The 23,230-nt window shown below is 33.5% G+C and overlaps 1 protein-coding gene and 1 pseudogene across 1 annotated transcript; both read right to left on the bottom strand.

The window, feature by feature from the left end:
• Nucleotides 1-382: 382 nt before the first annotated feature.
• Nucleotides 383-8,993, bottom strand: LOC143547990 (valine--tRNA ligase, mitochondrial 1-like; annotated as a pseudogene).
• Nucleotides 8,994-15,394: 6,401 nt separating this feature from the next.
• On the bottom strand, nucleotides 15,395-17,373 carry LOC143548013 (putative glycerol-3-phosphate transporter 1). Its single transcript, XM_077039288.1, has 2 exons — nucleotides 16,301-17,373; nucleotides 15,395-16,196 (listed from the first exon to the last, which is right to left on the bottom strand). Exons 1-2 carry the CDS (start codon nucleotides 17,274-17,276, stop codon nucleotides 15,634-15,636), a joined length of 1,539 nt encoding a protein of 512 aa, XP_076895403.1. The 5' UTR covers nucleotides 17,277-17,373; the 3' UTR covers nucleotides 15,395-15,633.
• Between the last annotated feature and the right edge of the window lie 5,857 nt (nucleotides 17,374-23,230).

Here is a 23,230-nt window from a genome sequence, read left to right on the forward strand (position 1 = left end):
AACAACCAATGGTCATTCTAATGAGTGGTGCTAACCCATTTGAACTCTTTTAAAGTTAACAAGCTTGGGAGAGGGCTCAAACTAACATAATAATAATAATAATAATAATAATAATAATAATAATAATAATAATAATAATAATAATAATAATAATAATAATAATAATTACAACAACAATAATCAGGTCTGCAATATATATAAACAAATCTGTTATGATAGTAAATCATCATATTTATTGAAACCATATAATATAATTTTGATGGAAAAAAAAGTCAGTAGTGTGATTAGCCTGTTATTTAAACACAGTAAAATAATCAAACTAGCAGAATAATAATTAACTGATAAAATTAGCTGTCGGTTAATTCATCCGGATGGTTTGGACTTAGATTTCTGCATTTGCAGCTACTTCGCGTTCAATATGTTGAGTGGCTTCATCAATACAGTAGTTGTTGCATCAACGAGGCGAGTTTTGCAACATTTTCTTCTTTTATATGAGCGGGCACCTTTTCGTCGTACCCCTTGGCACTCATCGGCTTGTTTAAACTATCCTTCTGCCTGCTCAAATATGGAGACGTTAATCAACGAGGAGGATTAAAGTTTATTGCATAAACGAAGGCGTGATCATTAAGTAAAGGCTTGCTTACTTCTGTAACTCTGTAAACTTAGCATTGAGCTTTTCACGTTCCTTTTTAATATCAATAGCTCCTTGATTCTTTAGATACACTGAAAGCGCTTCGTTGACAACCGCCACTTTACATCCAACTGGAGCCGGATCAGTTTCAGAGAGTACCTGCCAGTTGTCAAATCCCAAAATATTTAAGTTAATATTTTATAAAGTATAGTATTAAATATTTAAAAATCCACTAATATATTTGTTTTAAATGTGCATACCTTCAAAGATGACAAGTTAGCTAGGGTTGAAACCTCCATTTCATGGCGTCTTATAACGTCTGTAATTTGATCCGTTCGAGACACAACAAAACCAGCTCGTCTGAAAACAAGGAAATATTCTTTTACATTATATATTAAAATTAAAAGATAATGAATCAAGAATTATTTAACGCAGCAAGTACTTTTCTTTCGTTTCTCCCATAATCGATCTGAACGATTTCACTGCAGACTCGACGACTTCCATCTCATATTCAATCTGATCATTTGCCCATGACTGCAGAAGAAAAAAATTAAAAAAAAAACATAATAGTTAAAATCTCACACTAAATTGATCTGAAAAGTGCTGGTAAAAATTAGTCAAAAGTTAACCTCAACGATAGATGGATATTCACATATCATAATGGACTTCTCGGCGTGTGATATTCTTTGGTGAAGGAAGTCGCTGCCATAACTCTTCAGTAACAAACGGCATAAACGGATGGAGCAATCTTAACCCTGTATCCAAACACACCCACAGTGTATCTTGTGCATACGCCTTTGAAGACTCGTTACTTTCACCAAAGAAGTAAGGTTTAATGACTTCAATGAAGATATCACAAAGCTGAGACTGCCACCATGAATATACGGCACTTGATGCGTCTGAAAACTCATAAGAATCCAAAGATGATATAGTTTTTGAGATGGCCTTGTTCAGTACAGAAAGTATCCATTGGCAGCTAAATGGCATCTTCTGTGGTTCTATCTTTGTCGGAGGGGTATAATCGTCGCCGAGTTTACTCATGGCAAATCACACAACGTTCCATAACTTGTTACACCATTGTCGGTATCCCACCACACGTAATATGTCCAGGTTTATTTTATCCGACTAGAATCATGCAAAGCCACAATGTTAGTATCAGAATTTGTGAAACACTTAAATAGATAATTGATATAATTATAAATATAAATAGTACCTGAGCTGTGTAAGAAACAAGTGCAAAGCGAAGGGCGTCTGCACCACACTGGTCAATGCCATTAGGAAAATCCTTTGTTTGAGCCTCTTTCGTGAACTTCAACTCAGTGGGGTCCAGATTACCCTGCTCGAGTCGCTTGATAAGCTCTTCTAATTTTATGCCACATATGACATCGATGGGGTCCACCACGTTGCCTAAAGATTTGGACATTTTGCGCCCGTGTGCATCACGAATCATGGGATGTAAATAAACCTACACAATAATAATGATAATAATGATGAAGAGGAAGCGAAGCTCATAGCGATAATAAATTCTTTAAAAAAAACTTAATGAACCTTTTTAAAAGGCACGTCACCTCCCAGTTTCATGCCAAGCATGACCATACGTGCAACCCAAAAAAACAAAATGTCGTGTCCGGTTTCAAGTACAGAAGTTGGGTAAAATGTCTTCAAATCTTGGGTGTTTTCGGGCCAACCCAATACAGACAGAGGAAAAAGCCCGGAAGAAAACCAAGTGTCTAAAACATCAGGATCTTGAGTCAACTGAAACTGTTTTCCTGGGAAGATTTTGTTAGCCTCCACCTCAGCATCGTCCTCATTACGGGCCACCACCCAATGGTCCGTGTAGACCCCGAGTTCTTTAAGTTGATCATCTTCCAATGTAACGTACCATGCGGGAACACGATGACCCCACCAAAGCTGCCTTGATATACACCAATCACGAATGTTCTCAAGCCATCTGTCAAAATGAATATTCAGTATTTAATATGTAAAGGATAAAATGCAATATTTTAGCATGATGTGCAAACATAAAGGGCCAATATATGATTGCTCAGTGAACTGTTCGGCCGGAAGTTCGTTTATTTTAATAAATGAACGAACACAAACTAAATTTTTTGTTCACTTTTGCTCGTGAACGAACACGAGCATGTGTCTTGTTCGTTCACGTATGCTCATGAACGTTCACATATGTCGTTCTTTTACGTTTATTTATGTTCGTTAGTTTACTTGTGCTTAAGTTTGTTCCTTTATGTTCATTTATATATTCAATTTATTTTTAGACCTACTACAATTCAGTCTAGTTTATTAATTTTTTAGGCCTGGCAGATTGATGTTCGTGTTTTCACTTGGTTATTTTTGTTCATCTATAATAAAATATGTTCCTGAATTGTTCGTTTATACTATTAACAAGCAAGCATAAACGAGCACGAGCGCGCTCATTTTCTTAACGAACGAACACGAACAAGAAAACCCGTTCTTTAATTGTTTGTGTTCGATAGTTTTCCGAATAAAGAAAACTTTTTAATAGTACCTTTTCCATTCAGCAGCATATTGTTTTGGCATTATCTCAATTTTCTTATTTGTGTCATCCATAACAGCATCAAGAGCTTCCTTAGCTATATCATGACAGTTAACATACCCACTGTGGTCTTAACATAGGTTCAATCACACCATTGCTTCTAGAACATAACCCTAGCCTCATTTCATTTTTCTCTTCCCCTTTATACAGTCCCTGTATGCATAGACAAAATAATAAATGTTGCATAATTAGACATTTACAAAGAATATTGATGGAAGATGTAAGAATACCATAGCCTTTAAATCTTCTATTACAGCCATGCGAGCTTCAAAACCGGCATCTCAACAAATTTTGAACCTCCATTATCGTTTATCTTCCCGTCATCAGTGAAAATGTTGATAAATTCCAGATTATGACATTTTCCGACCTTAAAATCTTCTGGATCGTGAGCCGGCGTTATCTGCAATGACCACCTTCAAATCCTCAAAAAGAAACAAGACACTAATAAACGAACCGAACGTTTAGCATGAAGTTCGTTTATTTTGTTTGGTTAATATACGAACGAACGAACATGAACATTTTTTTTGTTCATTTAGTTAAAAGAACGAATATGAGCAAATGTCACGTTCGTCCATTTATCTTCATTCATTTTTGTTCGTTAGTTTAAGCTCATTAATTTACATAGTCAATGAAATTTTTTAAAGAAGTTACGAAATCATCTAATTTTAATAAAACTTTAGGCCTGGCACATTTATGTCCGATTATTTACATTGGTGAACTGTTCATTTATAGTATTAAGTATTAACAAAGAAACATAAACAAACACGAACACACTCATTTACTTAACGAATGAACACGAAAAAGAAGATCCCATTCGTTTATTTGTGCGTGTATGATCGCTTAATCGGTTAAAGTTACGTGAACGAACACGAACATGTTCCGTTCATGTTTGTTCAGTTCGTTTACACGCTTGGATGCCTAATAAGGCAAAACATGTTCAGTCAAATGGGTATTTATTGGTATGGTTCAGGTTGGTTGACCTGTTTGATCAGTCTCTTCTTAAGCTATAGTCCTGACCCTTTAAATAAACGCGACTTGTTTTTAAAAACTATGTTACCTTCACTGCACCAGTTCCAAATTCTTGATCAACAAGTATAGCGTCACAAACTATAGGAAGTCGTCTTCCAGTAAACGGATGCCTAGCAAACTTTCCATGAAGATGTTTGTATCTCGGGTCATCGGGATGAACAGCAATAGCAGTATCTCCAAGCATTGTTTCAATTCTAGTAGTAGCAACAATAATTTCCCCAAGATCTTCCGCTAAAAGGTATGCAAACGATGTCAAAACACCAAATTCCACCATATTTTCATGCCCAGGAACCTTTAGAGGTGTCTTTTCTTTAATATCAATATAATCAACCTACAAACATAGCAGTAAAATGTAAAGTATATAACTTCTGCTTCTAAGTTTGAAAAAAGAAAAGTTAATGGCGTACCTCGCTATCAGATATTGCTGTTCGCAACACACAATCCCAGTTGACTAACCGTACATCTCTGAGGTGAAACAAATGATAATCCATTTTTAGTCAAATGATAACTTGTGGAAACAGAAAATGTTGAGATAAACGCTTAAATGTCATGGGTCAAAAACGGTAACTTTGTGCAATTCGAAACGAGTTGAATCTGGCTGAGTTGACTGGAAACACTTTTTATAACAATATTAATCTAACTTTTTTTATGAATGACTTGGATGATTGAATGCATTAAAAATACAAATTGGTTGACTTTTTGACCCATTTGACCCATTCCCTTTTAAACTAAATGATTTAGATTGGCCCATTTGACTCATTAGAGATAAACGCTACCAAATCAGCCCATACGCAGTTAAGGGGATCAAAATAATGAGCCCGATAATACCTATATATAAGACCCTCCTTATAAAGCCTGACAAAAGCTTCTGTTACAGCATTTGACCTTTTGTCATCCATTGTAAAACACTGCCATAAAACAAAACATAAAGTTTATACCTCATAACGAGCCCAGTTTCCAAACAAATTAAAAAAAAAATTACAGTAAAATTTTATCGGTTTTTACCTCACGTGACCAATCTAGAGATGCACCAAGTCGCCGAAGTTGCTTTAGTATCGTGCCCCCATACTCATTTTTCCACTTCCATACCTTTCATCAAAACCAAAATAATGTAAACTTTTTATAACTTATAAGTGAATCTAAACATTATAATGGCGCAGTTGATGCTAGAAAAGTGTCACTTATTAAAGAAATGACGTAATATAAAGAAAGTCAACCTAACTTCGGATACAAAATTTTCTCGGCCCAGATCATGACGGGTCAAGTTTCTTTCTCTCATGAGTTTCTTCTCAACCACAACCTATCAGTCAACCAGTGTCAGATAAATATATACTATTTTGCCACTTATAATATTATTTACATATTAGAAGTCAACTTAACCTGAGTTGCTATCCCTGCATGGTCCATCCCAGGCACCCACAGTGTATTGTAACCCGACATCCTCTTCCAACGAATAATCGTATCCTGAGGAAATAAAATTCAGCATCAGCTTCAAAGTAACAGAATTTACGTAACTTCATGTCACAGCAAATGTGAGTGCAACTTAAGTCAATTAAACCTGGATAGCAGCAGTTAAGGCGTGACCGATATGTAAAGCTCCCGTCACATTAGGAGGTGGAAGAACCTACATTTATACATATAATCAACTCACAATAATCAACCATTTTCTACAAATTAAAACGAATACTTAAAACATTGTTTTTTAAGATTCTGCGTACAATTGTGAATGGAGGCTTAGAGCTGTTGGAATTTGCCTCGAAGAAGCCAGACTGTTCCCACCATGCATACCATCTACAAACAAATATCTTCAAAATAAGCATTAAACTTTTCAATAACAATAAAGAAAAAATAGTAAGAATTCATATCATAACATACGATTTCTCCACTGCTTCAGGAGAGAACTGCTTTGCCATTTGTTTAGACAGATTTTTCTTATCACCCAATTGTGTTTCCGGATCGATAAAATCTTCAGGATTCTCATCTGCTACATCAGCCCGTCCAGGCTTCTTCTTACTGGCTTTTGAAGAAATAGGCCCTTGTTGAGCCTTGAGTGCAAGTCAATTAACATCAAAATTATGTTAAACATCATAAGCATAATAAATGAAATAAAACTCACTAAAATATGATATCAGTTATAGAGAACTGCGGTTTTCGTCACTCAGGTTTGGTCAAAATTGTTATTTCAATCCAGTAGTTTAAAATTCGCTCTTTTAGTCCTGATGTTTCATTTTCGTTGCAATCAGATTCAACTAACTATCACCATATAGTATTTTCCAAATAAATGAAAGGGAAATACTGTCTTTTTGCATAATATACATATTTAATATTATGAAGCAATCTAATATTAATATTTTATTCAAATATATAGATATAATATTAACCATACAACATCCACTACCCATATTTTAAACTTTTGAACTGAAATAGCGGATTTGAACAAAAATGTTATCAATACCTTAAGTTTAGCTGCTTCAGCAGCTTTTAATGCAGCCTTTTGTTTCTTCAGCTCTTTCTCTTTAGCCTAAACGCATTGTAACCAACAAATCAAACCCTAACCAAACAACAACACGTAAAATGATAAAATGCTAATAAACTCAATATGAATTAACTAAAACAATTAACCCTCTCTTCCTTCTTCTTCTTCCTCTCCAGTTCCTCCTCTGAAAGCAGAGCATCCTGATTTGCATTCACTCCTATTTGCGTTATCTTTGCCCTAACATTTGAAACTTATTAGCGAAAACTCTAACTGAGATCAGGAGTGCAAACAAGCCAAGCTGCTCATGAACTACTCATGAACGGAGCTTTGGCCTTAGAAATAGAGCTCAAAACTAGTCGAGCTCGAGCTTGAAAAACTACTCACTTATTTACACTTATTTGCGAAACAGCATCAAAATTGATTCGAATTGTATACTAAAATATAAAAAAAATATGTAAAAAATAAGTAAATCATTTATCTCATGTAATATATAAAAGTTACAATCAAAATATACAACTAAAATAATTAATAAATAATAAACGAGAGCTTGAAAAACTACTCTTGAACCGAGCTCTGGCCTTAGAAATAGAGCTCGAAACTAGTCGACTTATTTGGCTAAAATATAAAAAATTAACTAAAAAATAAGTAAATCATTTATATCATGCTATTATAAAATTACAATTAAAATATACAACTAAAATAATTACTAATATAAAGATTACAATTAAAATATACAACTAAAATAGTTACTAATAAATAATAAGTGAGCCAAGCTCGATACTAGTCGAACTCGAGCTTGAAAAACTAGTCACTTATTTACACTTATTTGAGCTACAACATCAGGATTGATTCGAATTGTATACTAAATTATAAAAAGCAAAGTAAAAAATAAGCAAATCATTTATATCGTGTTATATACAAAAGTTACAATCAAATACAACTAAAATAATTAATCAATAATAAACGAGCCTGGCTTACTCACATAGAGCTCGAAACTAGCCGAGCTCGAGCTTGAAAAGCTACTCATCGGAATCGATTCGAATTATATACGCAGATGCAAAATCAATAATTATATGCTAACATGTAGTGAATTATACGATTGATCGTGTGATTTATGTTAACTGTGAATGGATTGAGATGAAACTGAAGAGAATTGATTGTGTAATAATAATAATAATAATAATATAGATGAATGAAGATATAGAGTTAGGGTTTTGTTACCGTACGGAAGAGAATAATCGGCAGTGATGATTGCGTTTGGTGAACGGAGGATTATGGAATCGGAGGAGTACGTAACTGAGAGAGGTTTTGGGTTTTCTGATTCTGGACCATGACATAATAATATTATTATAATAGGTGCGGGTCAGGCCATATATAAATCTGTTTTATGTTTTAAGCTCACGCGGTTCGGATCTTGACGTGCTGGTTGCAGCGATAGAAAAATTTATTATTGGGGTTGTGCAAATTTAAGAACTGAATCGGGAACCGTTTTCACCCAAATTTAATTATTTTGTCTATGTCTATAAACCCAAATACAATAATGCGGTTCGGATCTAGTGGTTTTGTTTCGGTTCCCTAGTTCTCGCAGTTCGGAACCGCGAATTGCTCGCCCCTATCGATTATGATTTGATATTGAATGGGTCTATATTGAATTTGGGTTTATAGAAATACACAAAATAATTAAATGTTATGGTTTTTATAAGTTGATTTATTGGAAAAGTCAGTAAATTGATCAAGTTTATTAATAATTTTATTATATATATATGGTAATTGATCAAGTTTATTTCTATACTCGGTTATTGACCCGTATACGACACGGGCAGAAATATAAAATTCGTCAATTAAATAGATGAATGCTTTCAAACGACAACATATTTTTTAACATGTTTTTTAAGACGACAACACGAGTTATAATATTTACATGTCATATTCAAACAGAAATATAATATTGAAAGCCATAAACTGATAAACTTACAAAAAAATGACATTACATAGTAGAATGTTTACAAACAAAATTTTAAGGTGGATAAGGTGTGAATTAGGAGGTTATGGGTTCGAACTTTATAGAATGCGAAAGTTTAGTCATTAAAAAAATGGTAATAAACTCGTGTTTAAGATAAACAAACAAATACACTATTCAAGGGTTGGATTGTATATTCTTTTCAAACAAGTGTCGAAAAAAAAACATGGGTGTTTTAGAGGGAATGAAATGGACTAGGTAATGATCATTCCATTCCATTAACCAATCAAACACTTTTCTTTTTCATTCCTTAACAATAACCCATTTTATTCTGTTTTCTATTCCTACATATCAAACGCTATTCTAGCATTAAAATTAAATTAATTTAGCCGGATATATATGATGACAGATCAATCAAAAGATTCAAGAACGAAAACAGGCTGAAAATTAGAAGTTACAAACTTTAAACAATTAATATGCTTGAAAATAGGTCTCCAAATCCAATGGATTGATTTTGGGGTCACCGACCCAAAATATTACTTGTTGGTTCATCAAAAACTAAAATTTAATTATGGTTTTTAAAGATTGAAGAACTTCATTAAAAAATGCAGTAAATTGATAAGGTTTATTAACAATCTAATATATATCCGAAAAAGCTCAGGTTTAATATCAAGAATTGAGCAAACAAATAAACTATTTAAAGGTTGGATTACATATTCTTTTCACGTAAGCGTCAAATGAAAAGGTAAAAATATAAAAAATAAAATGATATTACGTAGTTTGAGACCATCAATCTTTAAGAAGAGTAATAGAAAAGAGATAACTTGAAACAATTTTCTGCTGATTATTATTGGAAACTCGAATATATTAAAGGAACATGATACTTATAAGAACAAGAAACAAATCATTTTTAAACTTAAAAATAATTGAAAATAAGGTAAAGTAAATATTCTATGTTCATGTCGTTGGCATCTTCTTGAATTTGTTTGCAATTCTTGAATCATTATTTCTAATTTATTTGTTTGTTTATTAATTTCTAATTTATTTGTAACTAGAAATAATGATTTACGAAAACTTTTGATTTTATAACTTGTCAATCATCACGGATTATTACTTTTTCTCAGTTCACCAAAACAAATGTTCGCAAAATAATGAGATGTGCATATGATAAATGCATGATGTGAGGTGAAAATTGAATGTTTAAATTGCTACAAATTTGCATAAAAATGCATCTAACGTACGAGAAAATTTGCAAGTTAGGTCGTTTCATAATTGCACGATTGATGAAAAACTGCATGAAAATTGTCAACTTAACAACCTAATGCTCCCGAACAGGGTTGCCCGTACCATATGAAAATCCTTTTTTAAGTATAAGTGTGATTTAATCCTGATTCCCGAGCTTACTCCAATAAATTTGGACATCAAATCCGAAGAAAAAAAGAATTTAAGATTTTAAAATTCTACAAATATATATTATAAACCCATTTAACGAAATGAAGCAAGTATTATAAACTCAATAAAACTAAGCCCAATAAACAAGTATTGTAAACCCATTGAACAAATTATAAATTGTAAGCCCACTAAACAAGTATTATAAACCGGTTAAACCCATTGAGAAAATTATAAACTGTAAGCCCAATAAGCAGGTTCATAAACTCAACAGAACTAAGCCCACTAATTAAATAAAAATAAACACAAAAAATTAAACTCACCAAACTATTTTACCTAAAAACTAATCAGAAATCGAATTAGACGATTAGCAACATTATACCAAAATTCGATAAAACAGAAGGCAGAAGGGCAACGGCGGGTCTCATGCGAGAAATTAATATTGACGGTTGTTGCCTACTAGATCGCAGCCTACCATGTGGCCTTTTGCCTTCCTGCCTCTAGTCTAACCTCATGTACATGACCGGACCTGGACCGAAAAATTTTAATATTTAGCTACATAAAACCAATCTCTAAAGTTTCCCGCCACATGAAAACCCCATGGGTCCACCACTAAGGTAATTTTTTCATACGGTGGTATATTTCGACTTGGTCGTATTGTATTTCAAATTATTTTAGAAAGGCCTCGTTTGGAAAAAAAAACATGGCTACAACGGGATGAGTCGGACCCAACTGAAATTGATCAGGCCCCAAACTGAAAATGGATCAGGAGTTCAGGAAATCAATTTCTTTTCTCTTAATTGGATAAGGGCCCAACAGATAGCTAATGGTGTAATTTAACCGCCCTGTTTGAACCCGATCTATATTGACTTGTTTTTATGAACCCGCTTTTTCTTCCCACCAGCGAAAAATACCAGATCCGTCAATGGTCAAAACAGCAGGAACGCGTACTTGATTTCACATCACATATCAATGGTTTAAAGAACAGTAGGACCACGTACTTATTTGACATCACTTATCATTGATGAGTTTCATATTTCATTTACTTCGGTGATTTACGCTTTTAATGACAGGCAATTATCAATTGATGGTGATTCCTTATCTTGAACCATGTGGGCCTTTAAGTATAAACCGTCATATCAAATGCTTGAAAGAAACTATTCATCTATGAAACTGAATTTTATTATTCTAAAAGGGTACACTAAAAAAAACATTTCAAAACGATTCAGACTTGCTACTTTTATGTATGATTTTCTTTTGAATTTTTAACCAAACCAATCCTAATAATCCAATACCAAATAATTACACATTTTATGTACAAGTTTTTTTACCCTTCAAAAAAACTCTTTGGTGGTTTATTTGAGTAGAGCCAAGTTCAAATAAAATTATTGGAACTGGATTTTGAAGCTTATTAAAATTCGAAATATTATTTGACTTCGGAAATAAATTCAGTTTTAAAATTTCAAATTCGAATAATATGATAAACACTGGTCCAAACTCCAAACGAGGTAAGCTGCTTGAACTCGGATCAATAGGAAATTCAAAACGAGCTGAGTTTTTTTGAGCTCGAATTCGAATAATATGATAAACACTGGTCCAAACTCCAAGCGAGCAAACCTGCTCGAGCTCGGATCAATAGGAAATTCAAAACGAGCTGAGTTTTTTTTTAGCTCGAGGCGAGCTTAGGTTTGTTTAAGATTTTTCAAAAAATATATAAGCATAATTAAAAAATGCACATAAATTAATTAATAAATGATAAACGAGCCAAGCCCGTGCCTGGGCTTAAGAAAAAAAAGTTATGACCCGAGCTCGAGCTTTTGAAAAAGAGCTCAAAACAAGCCGAGCTCGGGCTTGGCTCGGCTCGTTTACACCATTAAACACCTTAGAACAGCACATCATACATAAGACCCTGAGCCCAATTGCAACGCTTTATTGCTAGACCAGTTGATAGCGACCCATACACATTAAATGTACCCTAAATTTAATTGGGTCAATTTGGACCACAAGAAAAATGCTTTATAGGTCCGATTGGGTTGTTGCATAAAGACATATAGTGCCGTGGTTGTATTTCCTACATAAAATAAAATAAAATAAAATAAAATTATTATAAACCTTTTTTATTTCTTAAATTTTGTTATGAACATGAAAAATTTATGTCTTAAGCTATACATCTTTAAGTTTAAATTTGTCCATAAAATCAAATGATTTATTCTCGACCATCTTCTGTCGTAAGAATTAGTGAAGTATGCGAAGAAGATCAAAGGTGATTGAGATTAATTAGTGAATGCCTGATTAAGTGAACATAGTTGATTAAGATGTATATAACCTACCGGATTCTTTTGGGTCCCCTTCAAAACTAGTCACTATCACAAATTCACAATTAGTTACGTTATGGGCCATTGGGCCCACAAGGAGAGTTCACCACATGTTTGATATGGCCACACAGGTGTGGCCCTGATTAGTTGTCACATCCGAATCATAATGCATATGTAGCCTAGATGCTGCACCACGTACGTTACAATAGTCTTTTTCGGACTATAAGTAATGTACTAGTTCCGAACTTGTTGGTTCACCAAACTGAAAATGTCGGCAAACGTAAACGATATGACGTATTACATTGCTTAATTATAAAACAATTGAAAGAAATAAATGGTGAACTGAATCTGGATTCTAACACTACTTTCAGGCTGTAAATATATTTTGTTGAGTTTATTTATTTTCGCATATATCTTTTTTTGGATTGATAAAGAGGTTTGTTTGGTAGTGTTGCTTAAGTCCGAAATATTCCTAGAAAAAAGTGAAGCAAATGCAAATAGTTGTGGCCATAAATTAAATTTTTATTTGTGGTGTCCAACCCATGCACTAGAAAGTGCACACAATTTATTTTTTATTCAATTTTAATCCGGCCAAACAAACATATACATATGACAGATTCGTAGCCCTGATTTTATTTTAACGTTACATGTAACATGCCCCATAATATCCATTCTGATTTTCTTTTTTTCTTTTTTTTGTTTCATTTCCAATGTATTATAAAATTACGTGATCGGCCGTCATTTTATAAATATAAAAAATACAATGCTTTACCAAAACGAATGGATAATAAAAGTACCACAATTTAGGATGAAGTCTAGTATTGTTATGATCAAAAAACTAATTTAAAGCTCTATTATAATAATGGCTATGTATTTATTAGGGTGATAAACCTTTAATTATAATTCTATAATCCCATTACGTTGTTAATAAATCTAATGAATCTCATGAGCCTATACAGATCCAACTCAACCACCTACACGTAGGGTTGTCACTTTTACCTGAAACCTGAAACCCAACCGGAGAAAACCCGTACCCGAACTAACCTCGACCTGAAAAACCCGAACTCGATAAAAGGCTAACTCGAACCCGAACCGAACGGCTTGGTTCTCGGTTTGATTTATAAGTTTCGGGTCAACCCAAAAAAACCGAATAAACATTTAGTTTTGAAATTAAATATATTTTTCAGTATCTTAGGCTAAGTCTTAGCCACCGAAATTATCAGAATTTGGCCCTAATCAACTGTTGTCATTCCAACTATTATAGATTGATTTTTATTAATTTATGTTTTCCGTTTATTACTATTAGCAATCGTAATCAAACAACCAAATCACGCCCGATTGAAGACGGTTGTGGTTTGAATTAGTTTTACTCTTCTTTTGAATTGTTTTATCAAGTTATGTTGGTTTATTATTTGATGACTTGCGTTACGAGCAAAGAATGTGCTGTTTTAATTTTAGCATTGTAGTTTTTTTAATTTTTTTTGTTTTTTATGATACTCGAATCCCGATTAGCCCGACCCGAAAAAAACCCGAACCCGAATTACCCGAACCTAAAAAACCCATGAGAGATTTGGGTTGGGTTTCGGGTCAACGGTTAAAACTTTGAAACCCGAAGAAACCGACCCGAAAAACCCGAAACCCGATTTAAGTGCCAACAATTTTTTTATTTTTCTCACATCCTATGATTTAAGTGCCTAATAAGTTGAGGTAGGGACGAGTATCTATAAAGTATTTTTCTTGGGTACCATTTCGTTTAAAAAATTGTAAACCTACTCTCACTGGCTGGACCACCTTCTTCCTTGCCTAGCCTTACTTTTTAAGTCCTAAAATCGACATGAACCACCAATTCACTTGTAACCCCTCAGATATATATATATAAAGGCGTTAGGCGTGTCCATCATTACAAAATGTCATAGTCTGTGTTAGTGTGAACCGTACTACGTTATGAATATGATGAAAGAGATAAATATAAACTGTGTGTGGATGGGTCATGTGTGATGAGTCTCATTACATAAATTATAACGAAAAACAAAAAAAATAGACCTAAATGTTTATTTTTTTAGCAATAACTAATACTTTTTGATATTTACATCCAAATGTGTATATTAAACAAATTTGTTTACATTTTTTAAATGATTTTCTAAACATTTATCTACATAAATATGTTATGCATTAACATAGTATATCATAACTCGTACATGTTTGCATTGTATTTCAGTAATTTTCTTATATTTTAAATAATAATTTATAATAATTATTTTTTGAAAAACCTTGTGAAACGAGTGAATTCTCAACCGTAGCGTATAAAGACCCAAATGCTAGAAAGCTTCATTATAGTATATTACAAATAACTAGTTTGGTGCCGCAAGTACCCTATTGGGTCGCTTGACAACACCGAATTAGCCCGCAAATTTTGTTTTTGTTTTTTTAGTTCAGTCATCATAACATACATAAAGGAGACCGACTGAACGCCGATTTTATTCGGTTCTGGTATTGTAACGAACGTGATGAAACCGACCGAGTTCCTGTCAACTCGCCGTTTCAACGCCTAAGATCGACAACGGTTGGGTTTTACCACCCCATTGGTCCACCTCCATTTTTAAAGTTTTATTGTTTTATATTTGGTTTTAATTCCAGTACAATAACATACGTCACAGATCGAATTCGTGTCAACTTACCAGCTCAAGATTTGGGTCTTATCATCGTCTGAGATTTAGCTACTGCTGAAAACTAGTTTATAGCTAAAAATATTTATTGGTGTTGAAACATTATGAGGGACCATGCATCTTAATGACCTTGGTTGGTTTCATCACTATATTAATATAATAATATTAAATTAAATAAATCAATATTGTATGATAGTGACTGCCAAAATTGCAACCACGACATCATAATTTCAAACTTTGCCCTTTTCATTCAAACATGGGCCAACAGTTTCTAACACTATTTTTCATCTGGTTACAAACATAACATAAAAACTTATATGTATATCATCGAACTTGCAATGTTCAACAAATAGCAATTAAAAAGTTGAGCTTTGAACTTATTTAATCTAGTCCAAATACTACATCAAACTAAGACGACTGATTCGATGACCGGTCCGGTATTCGTTATTACATATACAAGCGTTAACGTCCGCCATCTCCTCCCGCGCATAATCGAATCTAGGAGAAACAATTGTATTATACAATACAAGGTCATTTAACCTCTCCTATAAACAAAAATCTTAATTTTCAACAAATCATTATTATTCACCAATAATCACACTTCTTCAACCGGGCTAGACCGAGTTTCGCTACTCAAACCCCTATGTAAATCTTGATACTTTTCGGTCACCTCGGCCACGACAAGTTTAGTCAAAAACAACCCTGCCACGAAAGCCGAACCCATAAGCATTGTGAAAACCGCACTCCAACTTTGGGTCGAAATGTAGCCCGTTAACACGGGCCCAATCGCAGCACCAATCGAGCCCGTTCCATCGATGATCGCGGTCACCGTGGCAAGTGCTTTTGCGTTGCCTTTTAATGACTTGTGGGTCCCGAGATCCGCTGAAACCGCGGTTGTTATTAGAGCATACGGTCCGTTAACAAACATCCCAATGACAAGCATTAGGATGATGTTTACGGGCATGGATAAATGCCCGTAACTCCTATATAGGTATAGTGCGGGAATCGCACAATACGTGAAGCTCGCTGCTGTAATCGCACGAGTGTTTAGCCGGTCAGATATATGGCCGGCTAAGATTCCTCCCACCACACCGCCTACATCAAACAATGTAGATAGGTTCCCGGAAGCCGTGCTCGATAAATACTCGCCATTTATAGCTGCAAAGATAAAAAAAAATATTGAATAAACAAACGTGTCCAGTATAATCTCACTAAAACACAAATCTTTATTTTTTTTAAGAAAAAAAACAATAAACACGCACCAGTGTGACTAATGTAAAACGGAAGCCAGTAAAGAAACGTATAAGCGACCAACTTCGCGAAAAAGAGGCAAAACGCAAACGGGGCAACCCCGGGTATTCTCCAAGCTTCTAAAAACCCGACTGCAGACCCGCTCTCAGTGTCGGGCTTCGGGCTCAATAGAGGCTCGGCTACCCCCTTTTTAGGCGATTCGGTTTGATCTTCGTCTCGATCAAACCCGACCGATTCCGGATCAACAGGCAAGAACATAAAAACGACGACTCCAACGGCCGCGATCATCAAACCCGGGACCACCATGGACCAACCCCAACCGTATGCCAAGAAATACGAAGCGATTAGCGAGCCCGATATGTTACCAACCGACGTATGCGCGTTCCAAATCCCCATTATAAGCCCTCGCTTACTCTTTCCGAACCAATTACCGACAACCGCAACCACCGAGGGCCACCCGGTCGATTGAAACAACCCGGCTGCCATTTGAACTACCAAGTAGTAGTAAAACATATGAACATTAGCCCAGTACCCGAGCCCAAATAACGCAGTAAACAAACCTGTTCCAACCATCCCTATCGTTAAAAAGATCCTTAAATTCATTCGGTCCCCAATATGGCCCGAAAAGAACATCCCAACCGCGTAAACAAACAAGAACGCCAAATCAAGGTCCCCGAGCAATACCGTCCCGTTCGATCCATCAAACGGGGCCCACCCGCTACCGAGAACCCACGAAAGCGCATTCGATCTTTTCAAAAATGAGACCGATTGGAGGGTTTCGTCGGGCGTTTGAGGGTCTAACGCGCTTTTGATGATGCTCGTTGTTTTACGAGTGGCGTGATAACTTGTGTAAGCTAGAAATGTGACAATTAACACAATTGCTTGATGGGTTTTGAATGAAATGTTTGATTTCTTTGTGCATTCTACTAATTTGATTCCTGGAGGCTTTGTGTTTGATTCACTGACTGGTTCTGATATTGAACCCATTGATGAGTTACAATTACTACTAGTGAGCTTCAACTTTCTTTATAATATCAAGAAAACCAAGCTGAAAAACAAGATGATGATACAAAAAAAATTAGATAGGTATAGATGTATAATATATCAAGTGTTAAAAGATATATAAAAAAAAAATATTGTTCTTAACTTGAGAAATGTATAAATAATTAGAGTATAGAGAAATTATTATTACTAGAGTAACTATTCTAATAGTAGAAAAATTATTATTACTTAGTTTTTTTGTTTAGCAAGTTGTAATTATTTTAGTTCAAAACTGTGAAGTAATAATATTATTCTAATATTCAAAAGCTTAATAGATTAATTTCATTGTAGCAGACCTGGTTCATACCAATCAAAGTCATTTTTTTTAATTATTTTTTTTTTCTGAAACGAGTAAGTACATGTGTTCAAGATCAATATGATAGATAAAAGACAAAAGAGGAAAAAACAATTATTCCAACAAATCAAAATTATTCCTGAAAATCTTGGGATTAATTCTTTACAATCTAATCAACAACAGTGTGGAACCTAATTCTACCAAAAATAAAAATATGGAAATCCAATTATAATATTTCTAATTAATATTTTAGCATATTTCTGATAATTTTCAAAAAATAGTAATTAAAATATTACTAACATATTTAATATTTAATTTAATAATTTCAAAAAAATATTTCTGATAATTTAGATATCTGAAATTTTCTAAAACTCCTAACCGAATCCGAATCCAGAATTCAGATAGCCGAAATTATCATAAATATTTAAAAAAAAAATACTAAATACCGGAGAGAACGAGTTTAAAATTTCAGATAATTCGGGTTTGGTTTCGGATTCAGATTTTTTTGTATAACAAAAAAAAAGGTGAAAAACAATTCATAATTTTGTTTTCAGCAAATTGATACATCGAATGAAAATCTCAAAAGTTTGCCAAAAATTAGTTAACCAAACGACAATTCTAAGAACATATGTTCCAAAAATAAACCAATAATCATTAACCTTTACAAACCTAATTAAACCTAACTCTTGTTTTCGATTATGAAGATTATGAAACAGATATTAATATTAAACATAAATAAACTAATGCGAACATAAACATTAAGAAAGTACAATGATACCTGGATAACTGGATGTTGTTTCTCTTTCTAGATTTCTTGTACTTGTTTTTCTATATCTATGATCTGTGCATGTATGTATCTAATCTCAATAACCTCTGATGATGTCTTTGAGTTGATACTTGATAGCTTTTGCTTTACTCTATCTTATGTTGTTGGAGCCAAATTGAGAACATGTTCCTTTTTTTATAGCGAAAGGTTTTATTTGCTTCATATTTAAATTACCATAGTGCCCTTGGTTATCTTGTTATTTGTCATTTATCCAAATTTAATGTTTTGGGTGGTATGACGATACTACCCTTAGGAGGGTACAGCATTCTTTTTAAATATTGATGATAATTTAATTAATTTCAACTCTTGCTAACTCTTTGTCTATTTAACCTTCTAGGCAATGTTTAAAAAACCGTTTTTTTACTCACATTAGATTGGTTAAAAAAATGGTATAACCGGTTGAACTGGGTTGTACTGAAAGGTTCAACCGGGTTATATAGTTTACCTTGTAATTTGATATAATTGCAACGTCAACTCAAAAATAACCCAAAAACATATAATTCCATAATAAAATATAATCCATAATTAAAAAATAATACAACACTACTCGTTTTTTTTAAATATAATCTAAAAATATACTTGTTCCAATGTTAATCGCTAGGTTAAAAATAACTTTTTAAAAATATAGGCCACGAAATATCAAAAATCTCTTGGGCTTTAAACCGGTATTTTAGAAAAAACCGTCAGTTCGATGTTCTAGCAAACCGCCCAAAAATACCGAACTCAAAATACCGGCCTGATATGCGAAATCCGGTATTATCGGTTTAACTGACCGGTATTTAAAACACTGCTTCTAGGTTAGTCCAGTTGATTATTGCAATGTTATAACAGTTAGGATTTCTTCGATGGACGTCAATTTGAATCCTAGTCAAAATGAGGGTTTTATCCTGCCGGTCACCAGGAACCAACGGTTATGGCCTTTGAGAGAAGCTCTATTGGGGTTCTAAACAGGCGTCAGACGCAAGCCAACATGTAACCGCTCAGTGATACTGAAGACTGCCTCCGTTCTTTAAAAAAAAGTTTTTTTGTCCACTTGCAAAATGTTACAAGATAAGTCAGTCACCAACTTCGACTTATAATATTTTATATTTTTAATTTTAATTGCCGTTAATATAAACGGAAGTCAATTGGGACACAACTTGTATGTGACGCAGTTAATAGTCAAATAAAAATAAAACTTTATCAAATAGGCAAATGAGCCAAAACGATTTCAAGGCCAAACAATACAAATATTGTGTCAATATTGACTCACTTGCTTATTATGGTATAGGAGTCCAAAAGTTTTCCATGCCGGTTTGATTTACGTTTTATCTTAATAAAAAATAGCTAAAATAAACGTATCATATGAATTCATCTATATAGAGGTCAGACCAACACAGTAATTGAGATTAAAATTGTGACCTTTCTTAAAACAGTATGACAAGTGATGTGCAACCATTTGATGGTTAAATAATAGAAACTTCTGCAGATAACTCACTTAGTGGTAACTAAGTTATTAATGACTGCCATGTTGTCGTTGTATTAGTTGTTTCATTTTTTCTTGTGCGTTCAGGTATCTTGTGACTTGCATGCTGCCTCTTTTTCGGTTTAATAATAGTGGCTTATCAAAAGAAAAAAAAACAAATGCATGATTGCTACATGTAAGAATCTAGTTTAGAAGATGTGAATATGGTGAATATGGTATTTTAAGTAAGTTTTTAGTTCCGTTTTTTAACAACTTTTGTTTAGTTTTTTTATACAAAATATATGATTTTGCAAGTATATATAAAAAAATAATGGAAGATGTAACAACAGATGTATAGTGATCTCAATAGACGTTAACAAATCCATCGTGTGTTCACTTCTTAATATTCAACTATGGGTTTGTCTTCACTAAAATCTTATCTCTATGAAGAAAAAAACAATCGTTTTGTCACTAACAAGGTAATGACCATCTGTGTTTGTTTCTCTAAACAATAGCGATTGCTTATTCTTGTCTCACTAAACATATAATGGGAAATCTTGCAACGTCGTACTAAATGGGTAATGATCAACCCTTTACATCTCTTCAAGCGGGTAGTTCAAGGGTGGATCCTATTGTATTAAAAGAGTAGATCTATTGAGTTCACATTTCACTTTATTAACATTTTTTTTTTCAAATATCTTTTGAAGTGTTTATACATTGTTGTTGTTTGTCTTATCATTTTTAGATCTAAGATTTAAGAAGTTGTTTGGTTATTTTGAGAGGTTGAAAAGCCTGTCCTTGGTTTGGAAGGCATCATTAAATATTATTGAAATTATACTGAGTATGATAATAATTATACACAATAACAAAAATAGTAATCACAATAATAGTATCATTAAGAAGCTTATATACATATTAGGGGTTGTCTAGTCATTTTCAAAAATAGTGTCCATTATTTGTTTAAACTTTATATTATTTGTATTACTAACAACAATAATAATGTGACATGATGGGTAGTATTAATTCGTGTAGGATAAATGCTAAATAAAATCCCATATATGCTAGTTTAAATATAAAAAAGCGACATATTGATTTTCATATACGACATGCGATACACGTTGTTCTTATGCTTCGACCATAAAACATACGTTTTCTTACTCATATAACTTAAATTCAAAGGTATGTAATATTATATCAAGAATAACGACTTTGGTAAGAAGAAGAAACACATTGGCCTTGATATGAATATTATTTATAGTTGTATATAGATATATTGGTTTTTATTAATCGTAACTATTGTATTTTGGTCACTGCTGGTCCTAACTAATGATATGGCTACTGATGGTCCCAACTTTTAACGTATTTGTTCATAATGGTCTGTGACTAACAATATCCTAACGTCGTTAGTTTCTGGGCCGGAAAAGTCAAATTTGTTGCCGGAAAACGCTACCTGAACACCGCAATCACCACCAATTGACTCACCGCCAACCAACTACCACCACTTGATCACCATCGACCGATTCCCACGTTGGTTCTATGGTTTCCGGCAACCTCAATAATTGTTGTTTTTACTAGAAAAAGGTCCCTAAAGGTTCGATACAAAGTTACCAAGATGTTTGGGATGAAAATGTTGAGTTTTCTGGCAAAAAACGTTTTTCCGGCAACCTGAAATTAACGACATTAGAATTCTGTTAGTCGCGGGCTGTTAGGAACAAATACGTTAAAGGTAGGCACTGCCAGCAGCCAATTCGTTAGTTAGGATCAGTAGTGACCAAAAAACGATAGCTAGAATTAATAAAAACCAATAAACCTTGTATATAAATATTTTTAACTAGAAAACCATATCCAAAAATCCTATGCATTTTTTATTTTCCCAATTAATAATTATCATTTATCTACTTTTAATAATCAGTGAAATTATGGATTCAAATTAGGTAAAAGGTTCACAAATCTAAAACTAGTAAAAAGTAAATCACACACAATGTATTGTAACCCTTCAATTTTAAAAGAAAAAAAATGGCGTGTAGTGTTTCCATGAATAGACATGCGTGAAAGCACAAACCACGAATTTCACTCTCACCACCTTATTTTAATTCTAAAATGTGTAAATAAATATTAATTTCGTTTTAACTGATTTGCTAGATGTAAAACAGGTGTTCGATCTCAAATTTTCTAATTCTACCATTAATTAAAGTGATGTTTTGTAAGTTATTGAAGAACGGTTTGTTAAAGTTGAGATCGGCTTGTTACAAGTTTGAACTGAGTTGGGAGCTTAAACAATCTAAGCTCGAATATGAACTTCACATATCAAGTTTGATTAGATTCGAAAGTCCAAAACACAACTATTATTAATTTATTTAAATATAATAACCTTTGTTTTATATAGTAAATATATAGTTACATACTAAATACTATTACATATTAAATCATGATAAAAATAACCGAGTCATTATCAATACAAAAATATAATTACAAACATATGTAATAATAGTAGTAGAACATTAAAGAAATAATAAATGAGCTGAGCCTTAGACGAACTCGGCCTTTATAAGTCAAGCTTGAAGTAAGCTGAGCTGGGGCACAAAATCTTTTAAACTAAATGAGGCATGATACCCGTATTTTATGATTTTTACATTCCCTGTCGATATCAGACCCAACATTTTTGATGCTGATACCCTTTATTTCAAATTTGAGTCTTGGTATTTTTATACCGATATTTTTTTTATTAGTACCTCTACCGAGCTCATCATTCCTAGTTAAACAAACATTTGTGATAAATATAGGCCCAAATTGAAAAAATAAACAAACTATAGTGTCGTTTAAAGATATTAAGGCAAGGGTAAAAGCATCAATCCAGGGAACATAATCCTGATATGATAAAATAATAATATTTTAATCAAAAGGGTAAATTAGTAAATTCAGCAGCCGACTTGTTAGACACAAATTATTGTGAAGGCCAGTTGACATATGCATAGGCGGAGATGTAAAAGCATATTCGCATCTCCACATAGCAATATTCCTTCCGTGTTCTATCCCTTGATTCGCTACGAATATACCCGGGCCCACATCATCCTACGTGGCAACTATGCTGACGTATGCTTGTTTTGGCCATTCATGGGGTCCCACGTGGCATCATCTTCTTGGCTAGTAACAAATGCTTGTCCGAATCGGATCATTCGCTAGTCTTTCGTCCACTTAAAAAGATTTAACTTTAGATTAATTATTTTATTGATTAATATAACAATGATTTTTTTGTCAAAAATTGGGTTCCAATATGTAGAAACATAGATATTACATCAATATAGCAGGTAGGCGGGCAACAAGTTGCGCCGCCA

The sequence above is a fragment of the Bidens hawaiensis genome, unplaced genomic scaffold (assembly GCF_021521415.1).
Source record: "Bidens hawaiensis isolate Kalapana, Puna unplaced genomic scaffold, B.hawaiensis_p1.1 tig00014899_1, whole genome shotgun sequence".
Classification (NCBI taxonomy): Eukaryota; Viridiplantae; Streptophyta; class Magnoliopsida; order Asterales; family Asteraceae; genus Bidens; species Bidens hawaiensis.

What these genes read in the sequence shown, in the direction of transcription:
- LOC143548013 (XM_077039288.1), bottom strand. Translation starts at nt 17,276, where the DNA reads ATGGGTTCAATATCAGAACCAGTCAGTGAATCAAACACAAAGCCTCCA. An exon ending in GTTTTACATTAGTCACACTG is followed by an intron (nt 16,197 to 16,300) that starts GTGCGTGTTTAT and finishes TTATCTTTGCAG; the next exon opens with CTATAAATGGCGAGTATTTA.